General features: G+C 38.7%; 1 protein-coding gene across 2 annotated transcripts in view; it reads left to right on the forward strand.

The window, feature by feature from the left end:
- Positions 1–14,651, forward strand: part of SMAD4 (SMAD family member 4) — a 57,031-nt gene extending 42,380 nt beyond the window's left edge. For both annotated transcript variants that reach the window (XM_062201682.1, XM_062201683.1), the window contains 3 exons: positions 891–1,059; positions 11,496–11,634; positions 13,129–14,651. In XM_062201682.1, coding sequence (XP_062057666.1) covers positions 891–1,059; positions 11,496–11,634; positions 13,129–13,340 — 520 coding nt within the window. In that variant the 3' untranslated portion in view covers positions 13,341–14,651. The remainder of the gene's footprint in view (positions 1–890; positions 1,060–11,495; positions 11,635–13,128) is intronic.
- The last annotated feature ends 6,891 nt before the right edge of the window (positions 14,652–21,542 follow it).

A 21,542-nucleotide genomic window follows, 5' to 3' on the forward strand; every position in this document is an offset into this window, starting at 1 on the left:
TAGTTGTTTCTGACAGGGTTATTTATAATGTTGAAAAATTGGCACTAAAAGGGAGATGGTTAAGTAAATTATGATAAACTTTAATGTAGTCATTAAGATGTTAAGTTTTGTAATGAAATGGAAATGTTTAAGATGACCGTTTACAATTTTAGCTACTGTTTGATCTCAGCTCTCTAAGGACATGTGTATGCATGTAGAGCATATAATCTTGGCTCTGTTACTTGCTTTGTAACTTTGGCAAATGACTTATTCCCTAAGCCAGTGTCAGCTAATAGAATTTTCTTTGATGAAGGAAATGATTTATATCGTGCTGTTTGCTTCAGTAGCCACTAGTCACATGTAGTGATTGAGTACTTAAAGTATGGTTGATGGGATTGAGTAATTGAGTTTTTAGTTTTATTTAATTTAAATATCCATCTGTTAGTAGTGGCTGATAATTTGAGTACTATAGCTAAAAGCCTTAGTTTTCTTGCCAAGAATAGGAATAATAGTATTTATCTCATTGAGCTGTGAGAATTAAAAGCAAATTCATGTTAAATGCTCTTGACATACAGTTAAGTGCTATATGAAAATATATGCGAATACATCAAGAAGTTAGTGGAAATTGAATTAAAATGTTTTTGGTGCAAAAATTTATTGAAATTCATACTTTTTCCATAAAATGCATTTTTATGAATTTTTGAGGACTTTTCACACACACTCATAATGAATATGAAAAGAAAAAGAAGGAAATATAAAAAAGTTAACATTATCAGTCTTTGGCTGTAGTGTTCTATGATATCCTTTCCTTATTTTCAGTTTTTCAACATTAAACCTGCTATGTAACCTGAACTAAAACCTATTTTTAAATGCCTACTAAGATGAAATGTAATTCCTTTTTTCTTCCTCAGGTTACACATAGGCAAAGGTGTGCAGTTGGAATGTAAAGGTGAAGGTGACGTTTGGGTCAGGTGCCTTAGCGACCATGCGGTCTTTGTACAGAGTTACTACCTAGACAGAGAAGCTGGGCGTGCACCTGGAGATGCTGTTCATAAGATCTACCCAAGTGCATATATAAAGGTTAGTTGCAATTTTATTTGAGTATTTTAGACTTGGAAAGCTCTGTTGCTTTAAGAAGTAAAATGGAGATAGGAGGAATAGAAAAATTATTACATAATCAGAAATTGTTTTCAATATAAAACACATTTCCTGAGAGCATTTATTGGTGGCATGATCAATTATCTACTCTTGTGGTTGCTATCATGTCCTCCCTTGTGTTTTACTTATTAACAAATTTGCTAAATATTTCTTGTATGAATGGAATTTTATTTTTTTGGTAGTATAGTGTTAAATGGTTTAGAATAATACATATACTTTTGAAGGTGTTGAATGAAACTCCAAATTGGTGTGAATTTGTAAAAAGCAGACTCATGAATTTCATAGTAGCTAATCCTCAGGATTTTGTAGGAGGATTTTCTGAAATTACTGGCTTTTCAAATTGAGAAATTTGAAGCCTGATGTGTTTTCATTAGTTATCACATATTCAGCTCATTTCAATTTTACTTATCTTTTTGAAAGAGAATGTTGCAATTAGCATATATATGTATGTGTGTGTGTGTATGTTTATTTGAGAGGCAGAGAGAGATAGAGACAGAGAAAAAACTCCTATCTGCTGATTGACTTCCTAAATGCTCACAATGACCAGGACTGGATCAGATTGAAGCTAGAAGCTGGGAACTTAATCCACATCTCCCACATGGGTGGCAGGAACACATTTACTTGAGCCATCACCACTGCCTCCCACGGTCTTCGTTAGCAGTAAGTCAGAGTCAGGTATTGAACCCAGGTACTCTTATAGGATATGAGTGTCTTAACTGATATCTTAATTGCTAGGCTAAATGTTCATCCTATAAATATAATTTTAACTTAGATTCCTCAGTCAGCCTAACCATCTTCATTGTCAGCTATTGTGAATAAGAGGGAATATCTGTATCTGATCACGTAGTCCCAGGCAGTTGCTTGTGATACAAATAATACAACCAATGTAATCGCTCTATTGCCTTGCAGTTACAGGATTTTGTGTGTGTGTGTGAAACTTGCAGATAGATCAAGTATATTGAAAATAATAAAATCCTATGTGCCCATTATCCAGCTCCAACACTTATCAGCATTTTGTCCATCTTTAATTCTTTTCCCTCTGCCTTTTTTCTTCCTTGAGTAACTTAAAATCAGTTGCAAACATTGTATTAATTTACTCAAGAAATATTCCAATATGAATTGCTAAAGTCACAGTGCTATGTATTATGTTTAAGAAAATTAACAGTGATTCCCTGCTAGTCTGAACAATAGGAGAGAATAATAAAATATTAAATTAAATCTGTTGATAGGATATTCATAGCATAGAAAATTGATTATTAAATAATGCAGAGTATGATTGCATTTTTGTTAAATGAAGTCATGGATATTTGTTTATTTGTATCCATAAATTTACAATGTATCTAAATCTACAGTGTCATACTAGAAATTGTCTCTGGGAGGTAAAACTTAATTTGTATTTTCCAGTTTTTCTGCATAGAATTTTTTGTATTAGGTTATTTGTGCTTTGTTACTGTTTTTTAAAATAGTATTGGAATTACCCATATGCTTTATATTCCATTTTTTATTTGTTGACAAATTTAAGTTTTATGTATTTATTTATTTGAAAGGTAGAGTGAGAAAGAGACATAGAGATAGAGATATCTTCTATCTTCTGGTTTACTCCCCAAATGGCTGCAAAGCTGGGCCTGGTCCAGGTCAAAGCCAGGAGTCTGAAACTCTATCCTGGTCTCTCACATTGGTGGCAGGGACTCCAAGTACTTCAGTCATCATTTCTTGCCTCCCAGGTTGAACATTAGCAGGAAACTGGGTTGGAAGTGGAGTTGGCACTCAAATCCCCAGGCACTCTAAGATTTGGGTGTTCCAAGAGGTGTATTAACTGCTGCACCATGATGCTCACCCCCAAAAAGTTTGTTTTGAGAGAATTAATTCATTTTTTAGTTTTTATTTTTTTGACAGGCAGAGTTAGACAGAGAGAGAGAGAGAGAGACAGAGAGAAAGGTCTTCCTTCTGTTGGTTCATCCCCCAAATGGTTGCTGCAGCCGGCGCGCTTCGCCAATCCGAAGTCAGGAGCCAGGTGCTTCCTCCTGGTCTCCCATGCGGGTGCAGGGCCCAAGGACTTGGGCCATCCTCCACCGCCTTCCCGGACCACAGCAGAGAGCTGGACTGGAAGAGGAGCAACCGGGACAGAATCCAGCACCCCAACCGGGACTAGAACCCGGTGTGCTGGTGCCGCAGGCGGAGGATTAGCCTAGTGAGCCATGGCGCCGGCTGAATTAATTCATTTTATTGTTAGTTTTTTCCCCCCTTCTCTGTCACTTCTTCACTTCTTCCTTTCAGGCAATTTTGCTTTAGCCTGGGTCCTGGGATCCATAGCTCAGAGCCAGACCTTGCATTTTAGCAGGTGGGGCAATTTTCTTTCTTAGAGAAAGTGAATCCTAATCCCCAGGAATGCTCAAGGCCTAATTTTCTGTGGCATAGATTTCTCTAATACTTCCTCTGCTGTAGCAAGTATCCTAAGCACACTTCTGCATTGGGCTGTTAAAGTGTTTTATTGATACATGGGCAGGTGCCCAATTTAACTCTCAGAGAGCCTTACTGTTGTCTCTTTCCACATTGGTCCAAGAAGTCAGATTTCTGTCCCTTACTCTGGGTTTATGGACTTGGTGTACCCCTAGTGCCTCTTTACTTTGGTTTTGCTTTGAGTTGGTGGACATATAGGATGTTTTCACATTTTTGATATTATGAGTAATACATTATGATATTATGAGTAATACACATTTATGTGTAAGTTTTTGGGTAGATGTATGTTTTTATATTCTTGGATATACATGTAGAGTGGAATTCCTAGTTTGTTAGGTAACTAACTTTTAGAGGAACTCCTAGCATGTTTTCCATTCCTACCAGCAGTGTATGAGAATTTCAATTTCTCTACACTTGTCTGTCTTTTGAATTTAGCTATTCTAGTTGATGTGAAGTGGTATCTCATTGTAGTTTTGATTTACATTTCCCTAATAGCCAATAACGTTGGGCATCTCTTCATGTGCTATTGGCCATTTGTGAATATTCTTTGGAGAAATGTCTGTTCATATCTTTCCCCCATGTTTAAATTGGGTTCTTTTTATTGAGTTGTAGGAGTTCTTTAGTCCCAGTTCTTGAGTCCCAGTGCTTTATCAGATACGTGATTTGCAAACATTTTCCATTGTTTGGGTTGTCTTCCACTTTTTTTAAAAAAAGATTTATTAATTTATTGATTTGAAAGGCAGTGTCTCCCTCCCTCCCTTCCTCCTCCTCTCTCGCGCTCTTGCTCTCTTGATCTCTCTCTCTCTCTCTCACACACACACACAAACACAACAGAGAGAGAGAGAGGGAGAAAGGGAGAGAGGGAGCTTCCATCCACTAGTTCACTCCCCCAAATAGCTGTAACAGCCAAGGCTGGTTTAGGCCAAAGCCAGGAACCCAGAATTCCATCTCAGTCTCCCACACAGAAGACAGGGACCCAAATACTTGGGCCATCTGCTGCTGCTTTCCCAGGTGCACTAGCAAGGAGCTTCATGGAAGCTAAGCAGACAGAACTGAGCAGTACTCTGATTTGGGGTGCTGGTGGCATTGCAAGCAGTGGCTTAACCCATTATGATGAGATGCTGGCCTCACTCTTTTTTTGAATCAATAAACTTTTATTATAATTTCTGTTGGTCATAGATAGAGTTAGCTTACCTTAATGATGTGGCTGCAGATCTCTCACAAGATTGCAAGCAAGGTATCAGCTAGGACCATGATTCTTTCAAGGTCCCAAATGGAGGTAGATCCACTGTAAGTGTACTAACATGACTGTTGAAAAGTCTCTTATATAAGCCAGAGAAATGAATCCCTTGCTCTGTGGGCCTACCCACAGGCGGGCAACTCAGAGCTTGACAACTGACTTTCCCCAGTCTAGAGGCTCCAAGCAAGAGTGAGATGGGATGACCATCTAATCTCTTAAGCAACATTCCATTACTTTTGCAGCATTATTTTATTAAGTAACAAGTCACTTGGCCCAGCCCACATTCAAGGATAGGAAATTACATAAATGTATGAATGCCAGAAGCTATCTTCTGTAGCCTGCTGTAGGTCTCCAATGGTTCATGTCCCTCTCACAGGCAGAGAGTCTTCACTGTTTCCCGCAGTAACCAAGAATCTCATCTCCATATTAGTCAGGATTTGCTGAATTAACATCAGCTGCAACCGTAAAAATCTTGGTGATTCAAAACAACAGTTATAATTCTTAGTCATATACTGCATGTCCATAATGGGTTCACTGAGGATTCTTCTCACGTTGGCCTGGAGGGAATGAGCGTAAATTGATCACTGTCTGTTAAAGGCTTCTGCAAGGAAGTGACATATTGCTTCTGAATCACATGGCCACACTGGTTTCAAAGGCACAATAAAGTTCACTCCTACCACTTTTCTCTCTTGGTGTTAAATCCCCAGTGGAAGTTCAAAGGGTACTCCAAGTCACCACAAACTGCTGCAAGGAGCTTTGAGTGTATTACTTGTGACTAAGGCTGTGTAGGACTCTCACCATCTTACCAAAAAGCAGCAAACAGATACTTTGTAGTGGGAGTGAAGGGTGTTTCAGAAACCTGTGACTGAAGAATCACGCCCTTTCTGTCTTACAAATCTTCCCTCCTCTAGCTCCTCAGGGATTCAACAAGTCTATTATCCATTGTGGCGTTCATGTTGAAGCTCAACATCAGATTTAGGTCTTTCAGGTCTTTCTTTTGTTCTGAGAGAGCAGCTACTACCAGAATCACGCCCTTCTCGTGGTTGATGGCAAGACTTCAAGCAGAGAAATCCTTTTACTTTCTTTCTTTCTTTCTTTTTTTCTTTTTTTTTTTTTTGACAGGCAGAGTGGACAGTGAGAGAGAGAGACAGAGAGAAAGGTCTTCCTCTTTGCCGCTGGTTCACCCTCCAATGGCTGCTGCGGCCGGCGCATCGCGCTGATCCGAAGCCAGGAGCCAGGTGCTTCTCCTGGTCTCCCATGTGGGTGCAGGGCCCAAGGACTTGGGCCATCCTCCACTGCCTTCCCGGGCCATAGCAGAGAGCTGGCCTAGAAGAGGGGCAACCGGGACAGAATCCGGCGCCCTAACCGGGACTAGAACCTGGTGTGCCAGCGCCGTAAGGCGGAGGATTAGCCTTTTAAGCCACAGCGCCGGCCCTTTTACTTTCTTGGTAATATTATTTGCAGCACAGAAATTTCTGATTTTGATGTAATTCAGTGTTACGTTGGGTTAATTTTCTTTTTCATGTCATATCTAAGTGTCACCTAATCTAAGGTCATAAGGATTTATTTCTGTGTTTTCTGCTATGGTTTTTATAGTTTTGACTTTTATGTTTATGATCCATTTTAATTCTTGTGTATGCTATAAGGAAGAAGTCCAATTTCATTCTTGCATGCAAATGCTGTATCCCTTTTTTTTGAGCCACTATATTTTCAGACTATTTTTCCCCAGTAGAATTGTCCTGGAGCTCTTGTTAAATTAATTGGCCATAAATATAAAGGTTTGTTTTTGGTCTGTCATTTCTATTTCATTGCTCTTTATGCCTGTTGCAATGGCACTTGATTATTATAGCTTCATAAGAAGTTTTGACATTGAGAAGTGTGTTTTTTCCTAAGATTATTTTGGTTGATGCCAGCCCTTTATGAATTTTGATTACTTTGAAAAAAAAGCAAACTATGTTTCAGTAGTTTTTCTGTTGGTATGTTTTTGCAACAAAGAGAGAAGGTGATTATGTAAACCCAGTCCTGCATTATTTGTGTAGTTTTAAGTGACTGGACAGGGAATTACAGTGAATATGGACTATACCAGATAGTATTTATGAACTTATGGATATAGAGTATTATTTCAAGCAATTGAAATTGCTTAAGTAATATGGAATCTTGCATAATTAAGTTTTTTGATTGTCAAATCTAATAGCTCTCTTGTTACAAATGGTCTTTTTTAAATTTTTAAAATTTTTAAAAAGATTTATTTATTGTAAAGGCAGAGTTACAGAGAGAGAAAGAGAGCGAGAGGTCTTCCATCCACTGATTCACTCCCCAAATGTCTGCAGTGACTGGGGCTGGTCCAGGCCGAAGCCATGAGCCAGGAGCTTCTTCAGGGTCTCCCATGTGGGTACAGGGGCCCAAGCTCTTGGGCCATCCTCCGCTGTTTTTCCATGTGTGTTAGTATGGAACTGGATTGGAAGTGGAGCAGCCAAGATACGAACCAGTGCACATATGGGGTGCCGGTGCTGCCCGCTAGGGCTTTAACCTGCTACACCACAGCGCCAGCCCCTCAAGTGGCCTTTGGAAAGCCCCCACATTGTGAGATTATCTATCACTTAATACAAATCATGATGGACAGAATTTTATAGTGAATCATACTTTTGCCCTGAGCAACAGATAAATATCTTATGGGACAAGGTATTTGGAATTTGTAGAACATATGATTTTGTTTTAGTAGTTGATTAAGTTTTTAAAAGAATGATTTCTGTTTACCAAGATTATTAATCTGCCAAAGAGTCTTATTATCCGAAAAAGAAAGATGCAAATATACTTAAATTTATCATTCACATTTTTGTTAAATTTTTTGGCAGCAATAAATAAGATATATGTAGATTACTATTTAGGTTGCTAGATAAATTCTCACCAGAGATGAAATTACTGGGATGAGTTGTTGACAGATGTCATAAACCCCTAGAAGTAGTGCCCACACATTGAGAATATACATGCATACATTTTTCCCTTTTTAATTAGAATGAGAAAAACTAGAGCTATAACTGCATTTTACAAGCAAAGAAGCTAGAATTTTAAGGGTTTAAGAGTATGATGCAGCAGTCAGAATACTGTTTGGGATGCTGATATCCCATATCTAAGTGCATGGATTTGAGTCCTGGCTCCTCTTTGATTCCAGCTTCCTGCTAATGTACACCCTAGGAGGCAGCAGGCACTAGCTCAAGTACTTGGGTCCCTTCCTGCCACCTGTGTGGGAGACCCAGATTGAGTTCTCAGGCTCCTGGCTTCCACCTGGCCCAGCCACAACTATTGCAGCCCATGGAAGATCTTTGCCTGCCTATGTGTCTTTACATATAAATAAAATGAAAATAAAGAATAAATTTAAAAATGTTCTAAAAAGACAAAGCTGGAATTGAGAGCAGAGCTGGTATTTGAACCCAGGCACTCTGAAGTGGGATACAGTCCCAAGTGGCATCTCAACTGCTGTGCTAAACACCGACCTCCGGTTTCCATTTTTTTCTGTTAGGAATAACTGCTGTGAACAGTTATTTGCAAGTATTCATGTAGTTATATGTTTTCATGTCTCCTGATAGGTCCCTAAGAGTGGGGTTGCTGGATCATGAGGTAACTCTCATGTGTTAACTTTTTGAGGAACTGCTAGACTGTTTTCCATTTTCCATTCCTACTAGCAGTGTGTGAGAGATCTAATTTCTGTACATGCTCAACACTTGAAATTGTCTTTATGATTTTAGCCATCCTAGTGGGTATGCAGTAGAATTTCACTGTGGTTTTGATTTGCATTTCCCAGATAATACTGGGTCAGGTTTGTTTTTGAACACATACTTATTAGGGGAATGGGGCAGAGGATGCCTCTAAAACACAGGTGGGCCAGGTTGAAGGGTTTTATATACTCCATTAAAATTGAAGTTTATTCCTGGTTAACACATACTGTAATCCTTAACTTTAGGTCAGGAACTTAGCAAGTCCTTAATATAATCTTATGTTCAGGTGCTCCCCAAAACCAACATCTGTTTCTCCTTCTGAATTACTTTTTCCTAGTGTTATTCAAACTGATACAGTATTATAATTAAGCTTTGTGAAGGAAAATGCAAAAATGTTACTCCCATTTGAAAGACAACATCCTGAAGATGCTGACAGTGATCTTTATAGATACTCAACTATGTTAAGTAATAGGTTTGTAATAAACACATACGAAAGTAACCGCAGGAGGGCCGGCACTGCAGCTCAATAGGCTAATCCTCTGCCTGCGGCGCTGGCACACCGGGTTCTAGTCCCGGTCGGGGTGCCGGTTCTGTCCCGGTTGCTTCTCTTCCAGTCCAGCTCTCTGCTGTGGCCTGGGAAGGTAGTGGAGGATGGCCCAGGTTCTTGGGCCCTGCACCCGCATGGGAGTCCAGGAGGAGGCACCTGGCTCCTGGCTTCGGATCAGCGCAGCGCGTAGCGGCCACTTTGGGGGTGAACCAATAGAAAAAGGAAGACCTTTCTCTCTGTCTCTCTCTCTCACTGTTTAACTCTGCCTGTCAAAAAATAAAATAATAAATAAAAGAAAAAGAAGAAGAAAGTAACCACAGGAAACATAGTTAAATAAATTAACAGTTAAGTCAATTAACTGAGGCGTGGTGATCAACAGTGTTTTGAATTTGAGCCAGCCAAAAAGATTAAATTTAAAGCTTTTGGTTATTTTGAATTGTCATTTTTAACAACTTAGTCAAATCCTGAAGGGAGATGGTACCATTTTAATAATAGCCTTGATTTTTACTATCCAGAACAATAGATGAAATCTGTTGTAGTACAAAGGATCAGTTAGGATATGAAGTTAGGAGGCAGCCCAAGTTTCAGTTAGTGGTATAAACCTAACTGAATAAATTTAAGTCTTCTGGTCAGTGTTGTAATCCATAAATAATTTATTGTGGAAGAAAGATTTGCTGAGGTGCCTGAGCAGTCACTACATCTGCTGATACCTCATAAATTCTCAGCTTCATGGTTATCTCTGCTGATGTTAGCATTGTTTTAACAAATTAATTTTTTAAAAGAATTTATGTATTTTGGGGCTGGTGCTGTGGTATAGTAGGTTAAGCCTCTGCTTGCGGTGTAGGCATCCCAAATGGGTGCTGGTTTGTGTTTTGGCTGCGCTTCTTCCAATCCAGCTCTCCGCTATGGCCTGGGAAAGCAGGAAGTGGAAGATGGCCCAAGTGCTTGGGCCCTTGCACCATGTTGGAGACCTGGGTGAAGCTCCTGGCTCCTGGCTTTGGATGGACTCAGCTTTGGCTTTGAGACCATTTGGGGGGTGAACCAGTGGTTGGAAGATTCTCTCTGTCTCTCCCTTTCTCTGTAACTCGGCCTCTCAAGTAAATAGATAAATCTTTTTTTAAAAGTTTATATATTTTATTTATTTGAGAGAATGTGCGAGATGGAGGAAAGTTCTTATCTGCTGTCTTATCCCCCAAATGCCTTGGAGCCAGGAACTTTATCTGAGCCTCCCAAATATTGGTGGTGGGGACTCAACTACTTGAGCCATCATCACTTGCTGCCTTCCATGGTGTACATTAACAGGGAGTTAGAATCTCTGAGTGGAGCCGGTACTTAAACAGGGAGTTAGAATCTCTGAGTGGAGCCGGTACATTGCAACATGGGACACATGTGTCCCAACCAGTGTCTTAACTGCTGCACCAAATGCCTGCCCCTAATGGTCTTTAAAAAAAAAAGAATCAAATATAAGCAAATATATTACTCTAGGATGATGTTTTTTCTTCCCAGATAAAAATGTGATGTGAATTATTATGCATAATTTGTTGCTTATTCAAAGAAAATTCCAGTACTTTCATGAAGATAAAGGTAAAAGTGGCAACCTCTTCGTTACCGTACCAGTCCTTGGCTAGGTTGATAGAGAATACTAGAATTACTTAAGAATGCCTTCTTAACTCATCCTGAAAGAAAAATGCCACGGGGAAGGCTAAAAACATAGTAATTGTTGATAGTTTACTTTTCTTTAAGAAGTGTGAACATTTTCAAACATACAGCAAAGTAAAGAGAAACTAGTTTAATGAAATCCCATGTACCCCTCACTCAAATTAAATAGTTACTAAGATTTTCCATTTGATGTACTCATTTTTCACTTTGCTTCTTATTTGAAAGCAAGTCCTGGATACTATTGTTATTTTTTCCCCTGTGCACTAAGTATAAGTCTCTAAAATTGTACATATTTTCTTATATAGCAACAATGCCATTTGTTATACTCTTCCAACTAAAAGAATGGTAAAGAATTTTAGCTGTTGGCCACATGACTCCAGTCTAAAGCAACTTAACAATTCGGTTTTCAAGGGTGAGGTGACTTCTCTACTGTTCATTTACACAGTGGGTTTTCACAAGGATGCCAACTGGCCCACGCTGAACCTGATAAAGGATACAGAGGCATGTGACAGTGAAAGTCATCCTAATAATGAAGTACAGCTCTTGGTGAGCTCCAAGCCACCTTTCCTAAGTAGTTTTATATCAGTTACAATCCATATGGAAATTTAAAATTTTAATTCTTGTGTGAGTAAAATGCAGCTTTAAGTTTTAAATACATTGTACATTGGTTTTTGATATATGGAATTTTCTGATGGACTCATAACATTAAACTTAACTTTTTTTTTTTTTTAAACAGGTCTTTGATTTACGTCAGTGTCATCGACAGATGCAGCAGCAAGCAGCCACTGCACAAGCTGCAGCAGCTGCCCAGGCAGCAGCTGTGGCAGGAAACATCCCTGGCCCAGGATCAGTAGGTGGAATAGCTCCAGCGATCAGTAAGTATGCTTTTGATTTGTGTTAGAATGTAATAGTTGGTATTTCATTTTAATTCACTCAGTTGATTTGTTACTTTAAACAATAACAGAGTTAAAATTCTTTTTACTAGAATAACAGTTGGAAAAAACATTTTTTTGTAAAAGTTGTTCTTCCTATAATAGTTGCCCTTTTCCTACAATCCTGTTAGCATTCTTTTTGTGTCAGAAAGGGAGTATGGGATAAAGGAGCAAGGGGGTTATTATGGTACATTGTTATGTCTCCCTTTTTTTTGTTGTTGTTGTTGATGCTTATTATGATTCCTGCCTTACCAGTAGGGTGGGATTATATTCATTGAAGTGCTTGACTTTATTCTAGTAATGAAAGCATATTTCAGTTTCAGAATTGGACACCTCTCCATTTGTTTTTTTTAAAGTATGGAAAGCATGGAGAGAAAACTAAGTGAGGGTGGTATTTTGATAACTTGTAGACTTTTTTTTAATTTTAGGGTAAAATTGAACTGTGTGCCAGGTTTCACACTGATGGGGAATTTTTTACTGCAGAGTTAAACTCCTGACTATAGACTTTTATGATGGAAACACGTGGCACCCATCTTCCACGTCTGAAGGCATAACTAGTGATTCATTCAACCCCTGTTCTTAACCTCTTCAGTGTGGTAAGCAAATCACACTGGCTAAGAAAACTGCAGTGGCCCTGCAGGTTTCTCTACAGTACATGCAAATTCCTCCCATTAGTTTCATTGTAATATTGATGAATGAAAATTGATATTATGATTGTATGTGAAAATTAGGTGCAGAGTCTTTATGGTGACTTAATGTTCAGGAGTTTACAATTTAGAGGTAGATAAGGCATATCCATTTAGAGAATTTGATTTTTTTAAAAATTTGGGCATCAAGCCATTAATTTACTAGTTTTGCTGAACATGCTTTTACTAAAGAATCCATAACTATTATTGACTTTCTTATTTTCACTTACTCTCATCTATGCCTCCCCCCCCATTGAATGATTGTGTATATCTTTATTGTACTACAGAATTAAGAGACAGACATCAGTTGGGTCATGCAAGAGGTCTTAGTAGAACCAGGAAGATTGTCTTATTAGTCATAATGTACTCTGAACTAGGCTGTTTAGGCAGACAGACAGTAAGGTTGTTAGAGCCAATCTGTGGACATGTAGTACCTCTTAAAAACCAGTTTGTTATCCCTTCACCTCCACTTCTAAAGAGAAAAATCGGTGGAGTGTTGGTGGATTGTGGTAATTTACTTTGTAGTTGATGGTAGCTAGAAGATACATGTGGAATATAAACTTCCCTTAACCAAAAGACTTCAGTCCTTGTTGATAAACTTTAGACCCACAGTTATTTCTTGGCTCTTTGACAAAGAAGATATATGCTGAGAATGAAGTAAAGAAAGCTGGTCACTTTATTTATAAAGATGTAGGGAGGATGGGAAGAGGTCGCCCTGTCTCTCTGACGTCTTCTAAATCTTTTCCATTAGGTCTGTCAGCTGCTGCTGGAATCGGTGTTGATGACCTTCGTCGCTTATGCATACTCAGGATGAGTTTTGTGAAAGGCTGGGGACCGGATTACCCACGACAAAGTATCAAAGAAACGCCTTGTTGGATTGAGATTCACTTGCACAGGGCTCTCCAGCTCCTGGATGAAGTACTTCACACCATGCCCATTGCAGACCCACAGCCCTTAGACTGAGGTCTTTCACTGTCAGGGCCCTAACATTATCAGGATGGTGGACTATAAAATGCAATCCTGTTTATTATCTGAAGATATATTTCACTTTTGTTCTGCTTTATCTTTTCATAAAGGGTTGAAAAATGTGTTTGCTGCCTTGCTCCTAGCAGACAGAAACTGGATTAAAACAATTTTTTTTTCCTATTTAGAACTTTTCAGGCATGGCTCAGAGCTTGAAGATCAGGAAAAACGCATTCTTACTAAATCTTTACCAGTTGTGTATGAAAGAGTCATTCCAATGCTGGAAAATTTAGCCCTTTAAAATGTCTTAGAGCCTTTTATATGCAGAACATTGATGTGTGTGTTATTCTACAAAATAAATTCAATATTGCTGATTTTAAAGGCAGAGAAGTGCTCAAAGTTAATTCACCTATATTATTTTGTGTGCAAATTGTTATTGTTGGACAAACTTTACTCCAAAATATTGTGCCATGTGGGTGAGTTAATTTTACCAAGAGCAACTTTATTCTGTATTTAACAAATAAAATAGAAATGTATTATAACCTTTTATCCAAAATATTTTTTTGCGAGTTAAACTAGTGAGGTGATTTCAATTCAGATTGTCTTGCAACTCAATTTTCTTTTGACAAGGCAAAACACTAATCTGAGTGTGTATTAAGAATTCTTTAAAATTACTAGACAAAAATGTCATTTAAAATTACATTTGTTATCCCTATTGGATGACTATCAGGGAGTATACTTTTCCCCTATTAAGCAGTAGGTATGTTCGTCTATATACTAGGCACAAGGTTGGTTACTTTGGCCTAGAAGAAGAATTTCTTTTCCTTCATTAATTCATAGGGAAAAGTTTTGTATTTTTAAAAACACTAAAAGCAGTGTCACTCAACATAGTATTTCACTGTTCTGCAAAGGTGACAGTGCTTAAACTAAATGAATATTTTGGAAACTGGTAAATTCTGTGTTAAATACTGTGCAGAATAATGGAGACATTACATACAGTTCATACTAGGTAGTTTGGATATTTTTGTACTTGATTTGATGTGTGACTTTTTTTTCATATACTGTTTAAATCATGTATGTTATGATATTGTTTAAAATTCAGTTTTTGTATCTTGGGGCAAGACTGCAAACTTTTTTATACCTTTTGGTTATTCTAAGCCCTTTGCCATCAATGATCATATCAATTGGCAGTGACTTTGTATAGAGAATTTAAGTAGAAAAGTTGCAGATGCATTGACTGTACCACAGACACAATATGTATGCTTTTTACCTAGCTAGTAGCATAAATAAAACTGAATCTCGACATACAAAGTTGAATTCTAGGTTTGATTTTTAAAATTTTTTTCTTTTGCACTTTTGAGTCCAATCTCAGTGGCAAGACACCTTCTACTAAATGGCAGGCAACAGCCAGTTCTATTGGGCAGCTCTGGTTTTTCTCTCACACTCTACCAGGACTTTCCCATGGATATTGTATATTACATGTAGAGTTGGTTATTTTTTGAATTTTTATTTTGCTGTAGCAAAAATAAGCCTAGTTGTCTATGTAAAAGAAGGTCTACATGATAAATATTGTGAAATATATCAATGATTATCTTTCAGATGATTTTTTGTTTGAGAAGGGTCCTTGTAAACTTACTACGACTAAAGTGTGTTACAGATTTGAGCCATAGAAGCACTTATGCATAATAGTCCTTTTTATAGCAGCTGACATGAACAAAGCTTTTTCTGCCTTGCTTAGAAGGTCTCCTTTATAGGGCCATCCTGTAAGTTCTGCCACTGAGTTTGCTTATTGCTGTGACTGAAACATAAATCCTATCCAGGCTACACATCTTCTGTTTTTTAAATAACTTCTCTACCAACTCATTTGTACTCTTGAATACTCAAGTACTTTCAGTGAAGACCTAATTTTTATCTGTAAAAGTTAAATGATTTAAGTTTTGTTGACAGAAGTATAAAAAGATACCTTCTTTAGAAATTTTTATCTTTAGGCCTGTTTTACTGTGAATGAAAAATAGGAGAGGAGAGAGTCTTATAATGACAGAATTTTAAGAATCCAGACTATTTGATTAGAACCCTAACCATGCAATGGTACCATCCATTACCTCCTTTTCTACTTTAAGGAAGGTTTTCATGTTTATTCACCTGCTGGAAGTATGTAGAAAGTATTTGCTAAGAAATATCTCTTTATAGCCAAACCACCAGTCTTGGTTTCTTTCTACTAAGAGCCATAAAATATAGAAGTTTTTCTAGTTATTAGTTGTTATATTACCTAGATTGAGGCATGAGCTTTTGAGAAAACACCTATGTTATGATCAGCTGTTTCTCACAGCTTGGTTATTAAACTGTGTTTCTATTTCCTAGATGTGGTCAGCTTTCATAAGACAAAAAAATTTCCCCAGGTTTAAAATTTTTTGTGTACTTTGAGGATAAAATAGTTTCCACAGTTCTCAGAAATTGATTATTGTCAGGATATGGTCTGGGTAGGTTTTCTTTAATTCATATCTCAAAGACTCTCTGAATGTTGAATTTCAGTGAAAGCTGAACGAGAGGGGAATCAAGTACAAGCCAGTATGAGACCCATTCCACTTTTGCTGGTGCCTTTCATGAAGTGTATTATCAAAGGGAACCCTTAACAGTATTGCCTTTATTTTCCAGGGAGTGATTCTTTTTTGGGATATAATTTATCTTGTTTTTTATAGTTTGCTGCCCTGGTATACAGAGATAATGATAATCACTGCCATTCAGTCTTGTTTTTCCAGAAACATAGCTCCTTTATATTGCCCTAGACATTAAATAGGTCCCCTGTCCCATTCCTCCTGCGAACAGTACAAGTTAATAGGTTTGATGATCCAGCTTAAGGTTAACCATTCTTGATACATCCAGGTAAACTGAACATATCTTAACTGTGTTGTATATCAAAGTTTAAAATGTTCAGTCTTCTAGATGAGAAATCATCCAGTTTTAAGTTTATTGCTAATTGTAGGAAAGTAATTGCAGGTATCTTTTTGACTGTGGCCATCTGGGAAAGAAAAATTTTACATGGTCTTTAAGTATCTGTGGAGGCTGAAGAATACAAAGTGAAATGTTTCTGCTCTGTTTTGATGGGCACTGACCATCAGTTGCTCTCTAACGATTTGATGCAAAGTCAGGTTAGTTCAAACTTTTTTTGAGAGCCTTTTGGAAGAAGCAGTTTTTTCTTCTGAGAGAGGCAGAATTCTTTATGTTGATCATTTCTGTAGTTTGTTCTCTTTATCATTGTCATTGTATTGAATGATAGCGGATGGGGATAATAGTGAATTTAGGTTACCAAGGTACTGAGTGTATGAAAGCATATTGCATGTAAAGTCTGTTAACTCTTTCAGAGGTAGAGTTTGCCCAAGACTAGCAGATAACTGGGAAGAAATGCTCCCCCCCCCCCCAAAGGCAGAACCTGTTTCATTGCAGATGACTAAATCCTCCTTGGCAAGATTATGGGAAATAAGCTATGAGAACCTTTGCAGTCCCTACCATTTTTCCCCTGGTTGAATAGATAATTTTTGTTCTAATATACCAGGAAGGAAAGTAAAAAGTCAGCAGCCTTATTCCTAGCTTTGGTTTCAGTGCTGTTAAGTGGTTTATCTTGTTTATCTGGTGTCAAGGTGGATTGAAAATTTGCACATAATCAAAACTTGCCTTATTTAAGTGGCAAAACTTTTTCCCAGCCAGTTTTTGAAAGAGTTACTTAATCTGTATATCTGGATTTGCTGTTTCTTTTTGTGCTTAGCTGGTTGTGTGGACTTCAGGGGCTTCTAAGACAGGCAGGACTGTTTTGGCTTTTGAGTGTGTCAGACTGCTGTGGCTTTGAATTTTTAGTCTTTTTTTTTTTTTTTTTTTTTGACAGGCAGAGTTAGAGAGACAGAGAGAAAAGTCTTCCCTTTTTTTTCGTTGGTTGACCCCCCCAAATGGCTGCTACAGCCGGCGCACTGCGCCAATCCGAAGCCAGGAGCCAAGTGCTTCCTCCTGGTCTCCCATGCGGGTGCAGGGCCCAAGCACCTGGGCCATCCTCCACTGCCTTCCCAGACCACAGCAGAGAGCTGGACTGGAAGAGGAACAACCAGGACAGAGTCAGGTGCCCCAGCCGCGACTAGAACCCGGAGGATTAGCCAAGTGAGCCGCAGCGCTGGCCAAATTTTTAGTCTTTTTAACTCCTTTACTGCCCCTGACCTTTTTCCTTCTCAGCAGCTGCTCCATCACGTATGGTTGTTAGTTTTCCTTTTCTTTAGTTTTCTCTTCTTACTTTTCTATTTCTACTTGGGCAAGGAAACCAGATAACCAAACTTACAAGAACTTTTTCTAAAAACACAGTACAAGCTGTGGTACAGGACCCAAAATGCTTTCCTACAAAGTGTTGAAAAGGACTTCAGTGTACTGGCATTCAACATTGCATAGAATGTTTCCTGGTTCTTGCTGGGTTTCAGGTAGTTGAGGTAAAGAGAAGTAAGTCATATTCCTGTTTTTCCACTTTAGAGAAAGGCTTGGAAAGGTTGCATTGCCTCCACTTCAGTGCTGATCACACAGAAACTGGTGTTGCAGGGGTTCCTACATTAGCATCAGTAGCCTAGAGGACACCAGCAAACACACACACAACACACAGAAACACAGAACAAACCTTGGGAAATGGAAGAGCCATTTTTGTTTCGTTTTGGTGTCCCCTTTTAAGCTGCATCTTCTGGGCTTCATCCTCTATAAATACTTTGACCTTTAGGTGCCTTTATGGGAATTGAGGGTCTGATATCCTGCCCCAAGGAATAGCTAAAGTTACTGCTGATGTTTTCAGGGATTTTCACATCAGACTTGAATGGATGAGTGAAGCTCTTTACCTTTTCTTAAATGTGGGAAGGACTGAAGACATTCGGTGAAGACAATCATTTCTCTCCATTGATGTGGATGGTTTTCACACAATTTATTTAGGATGCTCTCTCACTAGCTCTAGAGCCAGTATTCTGAATCTGATTGAAGGCTCTGGGTTAGACCAGACAGTTGCTCTGCCACTAATTTGATGTGTGACCTTGGGCAAGTCATTCACTGTCTTTGGGCCTCAGTTGCCTCATCTGTAAAATGAGGGGAGTTGGACTAGATTTGTTCTTCCAGCTCTGAATTCCAAGTGACCTTGCCTACCTCGCAGCAGTTTGGGTTTCTTCCTTACCTTTGCTCTGCTGTTGGAGGGGGCTTTTTTCTTATTTCTGTGTTATTTTAATTGAGACTAGGCTTAATATTTTATTACTGTTCTCCGATGGACAAGAAGTTACATAATATGACCTTACGACTTAATTTTAACCAAAGGCCAGCACACCTTAGGGGCTGCAATAAACACTTTACACAAAACAAAAATCGGAGAAGGGGGGTGGGGAAAGCCTTCATTTACTTTTTCCATCATCTCTGTTCAAAGTTTTTAAAGGTTTTGAGTCATGACATTCCAGCTTTCACATTGGCATATATGACACCATCATCTTAAGTGCTGTGTGCTGGCAATTTTTTGTTTTTGTTTTTCAACTAAAATGGATGGAAAACCTATTATGCCTAATGATATTAGAAATCATTATTATTGAGTCTTTGGTTTCTTAACTCATGTGTGCTCAAAACAGGGAGATTGTTCTGAACTGCATCAATTAAAATGGTTTACTTGTATATGACTCAAGAAAACAATACCAGTGTATGATTACTCACTTTATTTTTGGCTCTTTTAATTAGATAACTTCTGGCTGGATTATTCCTTTCAGAATTGTCCTCCAGCCTGTCCTTGGATGAGTAGAATCAGTGGACTTGGCTTTTTCAAGGACCTGGGGAGCCTTCTTTAGGGGAAGGGTAGGGTGGGGTCGGGACTGGGGAGTCCTGGTAGAGGCCAGCTCTGTGGAAGCTGGAGAGGAAGGAATGAAACCAGCTGCTGTTGCTGAGGCTGCTTGTCACTGATAGAAGGACTCATGGGCTTGGATTGGTTAAAAAGGCTAAACACAGAGTTGGCAGACTTCCTCCAAATACTGGCTTCTGTTCAATGCATTAGACATGTGATTTAAGGGAAAAGTCTGAATGGCTCTAGATGATGAAAACCTGGTGGGCTGCAGAGTCCAGTTTGCAAGAAGTGACTGCGGTGGTGGGGACAGATTTGGTGGTAGTGTTTTCCAACTCCGTCTCCTCTTCTGAAGTCAGAGGAATGCAGCTATGCCAAAACCCAGAGAAGAGCCACTTGTTAGCTTCTGCTTTGGGAAAACTGCTCAGCTGAAGCTCCCGTAGTTCCTTTGTGGCTTTCTGTATACCTTTGCCTGGTTGAAGTCTGTGGCTGAAAAATAGTTGAACCTTTCTTGAGAACTCTGTAACAAAGTATGTTTTTGATTAAAAGAGAAAGCCAACTAAATCATTATGTGCTCATTCTTTTTCTTAAGCTTGTGGATGTCTTGGATCTGGAAAGAGTTCCTCATCACGTAGAGAATTCTCAACTTGAGGTCAGCGTTTTCCTTCATTGCCTTCACTTCTGTGGCCATTGAAATGGAAAGAATTAATGGTATTTCAGATATGACCCTGGAATAACATTCCCTGTTTTTTTTCTCATTTCTAAAAGGAGGGTATGGAGCTGTGGTGATTGGAGAAGAGGTAGGGTTTAGGGGCTTATGATGCTTAACAGAGAACTAGAAATTGAGAATTAGAGACCCTATAATTGCCCATGTAAGGATTTTAAAAAGCTATTTTTTTTTTCTCCCAGCTGCTTCTGTATAATGAGGATCAAAGTGGGCAGTGGAGGCAGGGGAGAGGGAGCATCAGGTAAGGGAATTCTGTCTCAAAGGCTTGTCAGTAGCACAGCCACACCAATATTTTCTTTCTGATCTGACTGACACGAGGTCCCAAGATGTTTATTAGGCCAAGAAACTTGTTCTCATCTGTTTGCTAACCTGAAGTTAACAGTATTTTAGGCTAGAACTTGAAGAGGGTATTAGGTTGACATTCAGTTGAAGAAAACAAACAAAACCAATTCTTTGTGGAGTGCTTCAGAAGGAAGGGCAGTTGTGTGTATTCTTTATCTCTTTGCCCTCCACTCTTGAGCCTTGATTCTTTGTGTTCTATTATTACAGCTCTCCCACAAATGGCAGTCTCAAAAGGTAGGATGTTCTTATCATGCAAACCTTCCTTACCCCACTGCCTCACTGATAAATTGCAAAGCCTGTTCCCACCAGCCTTTATGTTCTGTTAGTTTGGGCCCTGCTTTTGGGGTAGGATCCATATCTGCATTTTGATATTTTCCTGTTGGAGCACCATTTGACCTCAGACAGATGGACAGGATATATTCAGGTAGACCAAAGGATGTGTTGCTAGAAAACCTACCCTAAAGAATGGTTAAAGAAGGGGCACCAGCATTGTGGCACAGCAGTGTAAGCCACCACCTGTGATGTGGCATCCCATAGGAGCTCCGGTTGTAGTCTCAGCTGCTCCATTTGTGATCCAGTTTCTTGTTAACACACCTAGTAAAGTATTAGAAGATGGCCCAAGTACATGGGCTCCTGCTATCCTTGTGGGAGATACAGATGGAGTTTAGGCTCCTGGCTTTGGCCTGGCCCAACAATGGCTGTTGCACCCATTTGGGGAATAAACCAATGAATGGAAGATCTGTCTCCCATTCGCTCTGTGAATCTGTCTTTCCAAAAAAAGAAAAAATGGTTAAAGGAAGTTTTCTAAATAGCAGAAAATGATGAAGAAAGAAAATTTTGGAACATTAAGAAGAAAAAAAAAATGGTAAGCAAAAATATGGGTAAATATGCTCTCCTGAGATTTCTAACTTGTGTTGTTTAGTTGAAGAAGAAATTATAATACTGCCTAAGGTAGTTCTAAATTTATCTTGAGGAAGTGCTTAAGACATTATGAACAGGGAAGCATAAAGAGATGTATAGGATTGTAAGTTTTCTATATTTCATTCAAATTGGTAAAATGACAGTGGTAGACTGCAGCAAGGTATGTATAAGTAATGTAATACCTAGTACAACTACTAAAACTCTACAGAGAGCACTATAGGTACAGGGGAATTCTAGAACATATTCAGGTGGCTCAGAATAATGCAGAGAAAGGGAAACAGAAGATACAAAAACAGATATTGGCAGAATGGATTAAGAAACATGACCCAACTGTGTGTTCTCTCTGAGAAACTCACTTCAAACATAGGAAGGCAGAAAAATGTTA

The sequence above is a fragment of the Lepus europaeus genome, chromosome 9 (assembly GCF_033115175.1).
Source record: "Lepus europaeus isolate LE1 chromosome 9, mLepTim1.pri, whole genome shotgun sequence".
NCBI lineage: Eukaryota > Metazoa > Chordata > Mammalia > Lagomorpha > Leporidae > Lepus > Lepus europaeus.